The 9,154-nt window shown below is 34.8% G+C and overlaps 2 protein-coding genes across 3 annotated transcripts; one reads left to right on the top strand and one right to left on the bottom strand.

Moving 5' to 3' along the window:
* The first annotated feature begins 982 nt into the window (after positions 1–982).
* On the top strand, positions 983–3,411 carry LOC133790699 (uncharacterized). Of its 2 annotated transcripts, none has more exons than XM_062228440.1 (5): positions 983–1,234; positions 1,767–2,050; positions 2,166–2,255; positions 2,493–2,848; positions 2,946–3,411. In XM_062228440.1, exons 1-5 carry the CDS (start codon positions 1,060–1,062, stop codon positions 3,208–3,210), a joined length of 1,170 nt encoding a protein of 389 aa, XP_062084424.1. In that variant the 5' UTR covers positions 983–1,059; the 3' UTR covers positions 3,211–3,411. The 2 variants fall into 2 exon arrangements, with proteins under 2 accessions (XP_062084424.1, XP_062084423.1); XM_062228439.1 differs by having other exon boundaries at positions 984–1,234; positions 1,761–2,050.
* A 33-nt stretch (positions 3,412–3,444) lies between these two features.
* LOC133790697 (pentatricopeptide repeat-containing protein At4g21065-like) lies at positions 3,445–6,057 on the bottom strand. Its single transcript, XM_062228437.1, has one exon. It carries the CDS (start codon positions 5,962–5,964, stop codon positions 3,541–3,543), a length of 2,424 nt encoding a protein of 807 aa, XP_062084421.1. The 5' UTR covers positions 5,965–6,057; the 3' UTR covers positions 3,445–3,540.
* Positions 6,058–9,154: the final 3,097 nt, after the last annotated feature.

Raw genomic sequence — 9,154 nt, 5'->3', positions numbered from 1 at the left:
TTTTTAAAAATGTCATCCGATTCAATCCAATCATGATTGGATATCCAATTTTTAGCGGTCGGTTGACATTGGATCAGTCGGTTTGTTATTGGATCGGATCGTTTCTGCACAGCCCTACATCTGGGGTTGTTTCAAGCTTTTGTGTTCCTCCATAAATAATAATCCAGTTGGCTGCTGCAACACGTTGTTCGTAGTTGATTTTTGGCTAAGTATGCCGAAATGGGCGACCCTCTTAGGACCTCAAGGTGGTACCAATCCTCTTCTAATGATCTTCAACTTTACGGGGGCCATTTCGAACGAGATAGGTGAGGACTGAGGCGGTGTACCAGAAATGGTAAGGTGTCTCACTGAGGCGGTGTACCTTGCTGAGGTGGGGTGCCTTGCTAAGGTGAGGCACCTCACTAAGGTGAAGTGGACGAGGTATCCACCTTGGAAGGATGTTGCCTTTTTTTTTTTTTCTTTTAATCATTTTACCCTTGCTACGTCATTATGTCAAAATTTGGTATACCACTTATTATTGAACAAAATATCATAAAATAAATCTCATATTCAAACACAAACTTTAATCCAAATCAAAAAATTCAAATTTAAATTGAAAATGTAATATCCTTACTTATTTAAAAAAAATCATTTCATACTCACTTAAAAAAAAAAAAATCTTCCTCATGTCTCTTCATACTTCATAGGGCCGAGTAACATCAAAAAACTATGAGGGAAAAAAATCCCATAAACTAACATTAAACTCTTCCATTACAATAAAATAGTGTGAATTTTGTACCAATTTATTAATTTACTTATAGATTATGTTTTCTCATTTATCTCTTTACCTAAAGTTAGTGAAATTTATAAATAAAATAATATTTAAGGCATCAACTATAAAATAAATAGTTTATTTCTAAAATAAAAAGAAAATAATAAATAAATAGATTTTAGGGGTGTAAATGTAATTTCAAAGGAAGTGAGTTAAAGAAGAAGAAAAAAAAAACAAATTTCCGAAAAGTGTTGCAGAAAAGAAGGAAGAAGAAGAAGAGAAAGCAAGCTTTGTAGAGAGAGAGAACAATGGCTGATAACCTCTTTGAGGGTCTGCCTCCACCTTCTGCAAACCCTCCTCCTTCTACCGAGCAACAAGAACCGCAACTCTACTCAAAACCGGCTGTTGTTGAGTGCAACGCTCCGATTCCAGTCCTCAAAAGCGCCCTCAAGCGTCCCAAGCCCATCGAATCAAACCCAGAAGGTATATTTTTTCTCTTAAATTTTCTCTTTTGCTATTCGAAATACTTAATATTGTTTCTAAACTCTTGTTTAGTTTCTGAAAGAAAACCCGAATTGCTTTTGTTTTTTGCTTTAATTGTTGTGGAACGACCTCGTTAGAAAAAATTAGGTGAACCCTTTGGAGGAATGGGAGAGATTTAGTGTGAGGAGAACTGTACAATTGTTTAGAGACTCGAAGAAGTTAAAGCAAATATGGGAAGAGAAGCCTTGAATGGATAATTACACTCAATTGGGCTACTGGATGAAACTGTGGCTTAGCTCAAACACACCATTAAATGGTTTGAAAAGGGAATTTAAATTTTGGGTTTTTCTATTCGATCTTGAAATGTATAGAAATTGGGTTTTAGAAACAAAAATGGTGGTGGTGGTGGTGGTGGTGGTGGTGGTGGTTCAGTTGGATGTATATTTATTCTTTTGTTTTCTAAGTTATATTAAACGAAGCACTTAAGTTTTCCAATTTAAGCTGAAGTGTTTAACTTGATTATCAGCTGCAGCCACCGAGAAGAAGTTAAGGTTTAAAACCTCTACAGATGCCTCGGAGAAACAAGTAATAGAGGCTATGCAAAAGATAGCTTCGCATATAAAGACTCCTGCAAAGTTTGGTAAGGCTTCAAAGCTTGCAATACAGCTGATTCAAGCAGGCAGTGTCAAGCCAGAAACCAGTGATCACTTCTTTGCCGTACTTGAGGCTGCAATGTCATCAACTACTTCTTGTACCGATGCTTCGGTTCGGGCGGATTATCATGCATTGTTTTCGGCTGCAAATGACGTCTCTGAAGTAAGGTTATTGATTTGGATTGTAACATGAGTGTTAAATCCAACAGTTCATTGTCTGGAAAAGAAAGTTAAAGTTTAAGAGTATTTTACTCTCCTTTTCTTTTTTCATGATGCAGTGCCTAAATAAGAAGCAAAAAAACCAATTAACTACGTGGACAATAATGGCAGTGGTGGCAAATGATTTATTCACTGATGACAGTTTTGTGGTAAGAATATTTGTTTTCATAATGTATATGACTAAACTTACTGTGCCATATTGAATTATTTGTATCTAAGTTAAGATGAGAGTCGTAACCAAAATCGAAGATGGTGCTACCACTTGTATCATGTGGTACTAGTGTACTTTGGATTATTGTTGTGTCATTTTAGTTTGTTTTGATTGTGCTACGCTATCTGACCTATATTCTAATTTTATTCTCTGGTTTTTGTGAAACTGGAACCAGTTTTCTAAAGCAGCTGTACGGATAAAGGAAATCATATCTAATCTTCCAATTGCAACTGAAGATGATGACATAGAGGAAGCTGCTGCCCTGAAAGATGAAACAGAAACAGCAAATGAGGATGGTGAAATAAAGCCAGAGAAGACACCAGTTGAAGAAACCAACAAAGAAGAGTCTGATCCGTTTGGGCTTGATGCTCTTATTCCCAGCACAGCAAAGAAAGGAGAGAAATCAAAGGGGAAGAAAGATGCAACAACAAAGATCAAAGATGAAGAACAGACGAAGAGATTCCTTAAGTCCCAGAGAGTAGCCTTGATTACTTGTTTAGAGATTGCAGCTCGTCGTTATAAAATTCCATGGTAAATATGCTTGTAACTTTTATCAACATCTTATTCTTAAATGTTCTTTTATGGTAGTTTAAATTTCTGTTTGGTTATTCATCTTTTTCATTTGCAGGTGCCAAACAGTCATAGACATCTTGGTTAAGCATGCCTTTGATAACGTATCAAGGTTTACATCTCGACAAAGGGATGCCATTGAGAAACTTTGGGCATCCATACGAGAACAACATGCACGTAGAAAGCAAGGGAAATCAGTTAATGGGAAACTTGATGTAAATGGTTTTGAATGGCTGCAGCAAAAGTATGCTGGTGAAAAGATCAGTATACGGCGTGCAGTTGGTGGAAGTGGAGCTCGTCGTGCTCAGCAGTGGCTTGGTTAAAATTAAGTTTTTTCATAGATGGCAGACCATTCTTAGACAGAGAGATAGTAAAACTGTAACTGTTGTTTAAGAATATGTGATTGCATTGTAAAATGACCTGTAGCATAGAACTTATCACATCATTGCTTATTGACATGTAAACTTTGTACTTCTTTTCACAAAAGGAAATCACAAAGCGTGTGGCTGGAATTTAGCCTTGAATATGATAGTGCTAGAATGGTCTTGATTGGTCAATTGCAAAATGGGCAGAACCTCGATCAAATTGTAGTAATTTGTATCTGTACATCTGTATGGTATGTTTACATTGTAGCTAGAACAATCAAGTAAAAGCTACCAATAATCACCGCAAGAACAAAATCCTTCTCTGAAATGGTGAAACCGGTTACGATCCCTTACTATTATTACCCTGCCATAAATTTTTGATAGAAGCTTGGTTGCAGCATGACAATCGTCACAGACTCTGAGATTCTTGATGATCCTCATTGGAGTACGGGCAGGTGTACTGATAAGGCCGAATGCCATTGCCAATTTTTCACTATGATAGTTAAGAGCAGTTTCCTTTTCTTCCTCATCAGTGTTCTGCAACACAACCGATGTGTTAGGACAATAACCAGCCTCTTCCAACTTCATCCTCATCTCAGCCAGCATTTCATATATTTTTCCAGTTTGTGAGTGTGTCGTATCTCCCATTACAAAGTCATGAACTAAACCATTTACTTCGATTGAGCTAATTCCTGGTTGGTTCTTGATTCCAGTCTCTTTCATAGCCGTTCTAACTGTGGCAACCTCATCCCATCTGTTCGAAGCAGCGTAAATGTTCGATAGCAGAACATTATAACCTCTATTCCGAGGCTCCAGCTCAAGGAGCTGCTTTGCGGCAAGTTCCCCCAAACTGGGATTTTTATAAAGCTTACATGCAGCAAGGAGAGCACCCCATACTACACTGTTAGGCTGTACAGGCATGCTTTTAATCAATTCATAAGCCTCATCAAGTTTTCCAGATCGTCCAAGAAGATCTACCATACATCCATAATGCTCAATTTTCGGAACCAAGCCAAAGCCAAGAGCCATCTTAAAAAGCCTTTTCCCTTGATTAACCAATCCTGCATGACTACAAGCATGAAGAACCGCAATATAAGTGATGTCGTTAGGTTGGACACCGTGACTCTCCATTTCTTCGAAGAGTTTCAAAGCTTCATTCCCATAACCGTGCAAAGCAAACCCAGTCATCATGGCATTCCACATACAGATGTCTCTATCAATAGCCTCAATGAATAACCGGTGAGCCCCATCTATGTCACCACACTTAGCATACATGTCAACCAAAGCTGTTTTCAGTATTATGTCAACTTCCAATCCTTGCTGGTTTATGTACAAATGAAGCCACTTCCCCAAGTCAAGCGCTCCTACTTCGGCACATAGTGAAATGAGGCTGACCATGGTTACTTTATTTGGCCTCAATCCTTCTTCTGTCATCTGGACAAACAGGTCACAAGCCTGATTAGTGTAACTGGCTTGTGCATAAGCTGAAATTATGGCACTCCAAATCATGACATCCTTGTCATTTACACCATCAAAAACACCTCTGGCTTTTCTAAGATCACCACACTTTCCATACATATCTACCAGAGCAGTAGCCAAAGGCAGAGACACGACAAACCTATTTCTCAACAGATATGAATGCAGCCACTTACCCAATTCCACAGCACCTACGAAACCACACTCTATGATCAGACTCAAAACCGTAATCTCATTTGGAAAAATGCTTTTCTCCCTCATTTCCTTGAAAAGTTTTGCTCCTTCTACCAACTTTTTGCAACGAATGTATCCTGCCATCATGGCAGTCCACGAAACTACAGTTTTCTGAGCCAACCCATTGAAAAGCCTTTCTGCATAAGCCAAGTTTCCACACTTGGCATACATATCTATCAAAGAAGTAGCAATATGAACACCAACTTTCTCGTTGTTGCTATTCCTCATGACATAACAATGCATTGCTTTCCCCATTTTGACATGACAGAGATCTGCAAAGAGATTAATCATGCTATTCATAGCAATCTCGCTAGGCTTTATTCCCAGAGAATGCATCTTCCTTACAAGCTCCAATGCTTCTCCTAATAATCTATTCCGGACAAAGCTCCTAATCATCGTACTCCACGAAACAACATCTCTTTCAGCCATATGATCAAATACCAAGCGTGCAGAAACCACACTCCCACATTCACTATACATCTGTATCAAAGCGTTACCCACAAAAACATCGTTGTCCAATCCATTCTTCAACACATAACCATGTACCTCTTCTCCTACTGGGACCAACGAGCATTGGCCACAAGCTTTAAGGATAGAGGGAACAGTAAAATTGTCAACATGGATGTCCATGTTTCTCATGTGAGCATAGATTTTGAGTGAACACTCTGGTAAGTTATTATTATTGTAAGAGGTTATTAAGAAGTTGTACTGAGCAGAAGAGCTTATATGGGGTCGAAAGGAACTCAGAGTAATATTCTGAAGACTGTAATCGAAGTGGGTCTTTATCATGTGAGCATGGATTTGCTGAATTTGGTCAATGTTGGGAAGATCATAATGGGTTGGAGAAGCACTTTTCTTATGTTGGTTTTGTGTAAAACTCGGTTTGGAGTGAAGAAGTTTGGGTAGTTGTAGTAGTGATGGGAGATAAGGGTTGCTTGTAACCATGACTTTGTCCATTGCAGAATTGCAAGTATAAGGCTTTTTGGTGAGATGGGCAAACATGAATACATGATATAAGAACTAAAAAAATCTGATCCTTAAGCCTCAAGAGTGCTATCTCACACCACAAGTCCCCCGCTCCGTACCAAAAAAGTGGCCTTTTATGAAGTTGTAATTTAAAAGTTTTTTCTTTAAAAAAAAAAAAGTAATTTAAAAGGTTTGTAATATCTTGAATTTATCCAATTAGCAAAATTCTTTTTATTTTGGGAGTGTTTGGTAATATAAAATTAATTACTAACATATATAAGCTTAAGGAATTTCTACAGTAGGGGTTCAAATTTAGCCCTATATTGACATCTCTATTTTCGGCACGTAGAAAAATTATAATCTAAATTTTTTTATATGACGGTATATATTGTAGTTATAGTAGGTATTCTATTATTTTTTTGAAAAAATTCGAATAATTTACGATGTCCAAAACGGAGTTCAAACAATGAATTGCATGTGTGCTTTATTTTTATATATGTGTACAACTAATCATTTTGAAATTTAGTTTTCGACATTATAAAATATTTAATTTTTTTTAAAAAATTAGTGGTGTGACTACTATAATTACAATATACATCATCATATAAAAAGTTATAATATAATTTTTATACATACTGAAAACATGAATATCGCTACTGGTAGGAGCTAAATTGACACCCCTATTATAGAATTTTCTAAAAAACTTATTGCTAAGAAAGAAACTTATTTAGTAAAAATAGATCATTTTTAATGTCTGAAATTTTTGTGGAGTGTGTTTGAAATATCATTAAAAGAAAATTATTGTGGAGAATGACTTGAAATTCCCATATTGCCCAAAGAGACAAATATATTAATATCTCTAATGCAAATTAAAAAGGACAAGAAAAAAAGGAAGGCAAAGTAAGTAGGAAAAATATTATTTTTGGATCTTATGTTTTCATAATTATATTAGTTTTGACTATGTTTTGGAAATTATATTTTTAGGCATAGAAAATTACACAAAATATGAGATTTTTTTTAAAATTTTGAAAAATATGGTTGTTTTTTTTTCTTAAGTTTTTTATGTCATATTTTTTTTGTTTACATTTTTATGGGAGTCTTTTTTCCCATATATTTGTAATATTTTATTTGTATACCATATTTTATTTTTATACAGTTTTAGTATATAATTTTAGGACAATTCTTCTATAGGGGTTTTACTTTAAGCCCTACCGGTAGGGCTCTCAGTATTTCTCAACCCGTGAACAGTTTTCGGTGCGATTTTTTTATGACCGTGTATATTGTAGCCATTTAGAGCATCCTACAAATTTTCAGAAAATTCCGAATAGTTTACAGTACTGAAAACTAGGTTCAAACATTTTATTTTCCACGCGCATAAAAAAAATTAGTCACACGTGTAACAACATGTGTTGAACCTAGTTTTCGGTACTGTAAACTATTCAGAATTTTCTGAAAATTTACAGGATGCTCTAAATAGCTACAATATACATCTTCATATAAAAAAATCGTGCCGAAAACTGTTCACGGGTTGAGAACACTGAGAGCCCTACCAGTAGGGCTTAAAGTGAAGCCCCTATAGGAGAATTCCCCTATAATTTTAATGTGTTTTGAGGTTATTTTTATAATTTTACTATATTTGTAATATTTTTTATTATTCATATTTTATAAAAATATTTGTTTACATTATTTTTTGAAAAAAAAATCTGAGACCTTCTTCACTATGCTTTTTATTCATAGTTCTTCTTCTTTTGTTCTTCTATCTTTTATTTTTTTCAACATTTTCTACGCAGTAACTAGTTGCCGCTATCAAAACAATTTTGTTTTTTTATGTGGTAGTAATCATATGCCACTGTCAGTTTTTATTTAGTGATGTGTGGTAACTGGTTACAACTATCAAAATCATATTTATTTTTTAAGTGGTGTGGTGGTAATTGGTTACAACTATAAAAATAATTTTGATGTTTTTTAGTAATGTACCATTATCAAAATACCAATTGAATTGTAACTGGTTACAACTAGGTTTGAAAAAAAAAAGATCTGAAAAAAGGAACCAATTGCGATGGTAACCGGTTACTTAGCCAGACTTGGAAAAAAATATGTTCCAAACAAAAAATCTAAACTAAACAAGTCGTAACTGGTTACAACTAGGTTTGAAAAAAAATCATATCTAAAAAAAAGAACCAATTGCCATGGTACCTGGTTACTTAGTCAGATGCGAAAACAAAATCTAAACAAAAAAAATATAAATTGATCATTATCGAAACTGGTTACAGCTAGGTCTAAAAAAAATTAGATATGAATAAAAAGAATTAATCATCATAGAACATGGTTATTTAAACAGGTCTGGAAAAAATTAGTTTTGAACAAAAATACCGAACAAATCATGATGGTAACAAGTTACAGTTTGGGCTAGAAGAAAAAAATCATATTTAAAATGCAAAATCATATGTGAAAAAAGAAGAAGAAAAACAATAGAAAAAAGAATAACATTAAAACCAAAGAGAGAAGTAGGAGATTGAATAAGGTAACTGGTTACAACTAGGTCCCCAAAAAACTCAGATCTGAGAACAAAACCAGATCGTGACAGTAATCGGTTACTTAGACAGATCTAGGAAAGAACCAAATCTGAAGAAAAAAAACCATATCCGAAACAACAAAGAAGACGAAGAAGAAAAACGCAAAGAAGAAAAGATGAACCAGAGATGGCGTTAGCGGTGACCGGAAGTACGACATCTGTTTTTGGTTACCGATGTGAGAGAGCTCCCATTATTGTGAGAGTAAATGGTTGACTGTCATTGTTGTGTGAGAAAATGAAGAGAGGAAGTGAAAGATACGTGAGGGAGATAGGAAAGTAATTGAGAGAGAGTATTTTTATTTATGGTATTTTGTTTATAGTATTTTGTAGATTCCCATATTTTAAACTTTTTTTTTTTGCTTGAGTTACCATATTTTGTGGCATAAGTTTTATGCCTATAAATATAAAAAATAACTTATTTTTTCCCATATTTTTGTAAAGTACCATTTAGGCTTTGTGCTCAAAAAAATAATTTACTGAAGTAAGAGCTTTTGGTCATATTTAAAAATATATTGAGCAAAATTGGTTTCAGATACTGTTTTGAAAGGTATAAATAAAAGAGAACAGCCAAAAATGGTATTTTTCCAAATAAGAAATTACGTCTTAAAATCAGGGATAATATTGGAAAAGAATCGGAGACCCCAAACTAAA

This window comes from Humulus lupulus, chromosome 7 (assembly GCF_963169125.1).
Source record: "Humulus lupulus chromosome 7, drHumLupu1.1, whole genome shotgun sequence".
Taxonomy (NCBI): domain Eukaryota; kingdom Viridiplantae; phylum Streptophyta; class Magnoliopsida; order Rosales; family Cannabaceae; genus Humulus; species Humulus lupulus.
Note: the sequence above shows the minus strand (reverse complement) of the source record. Positions and strands in the feature narration are given on the sequence as shown.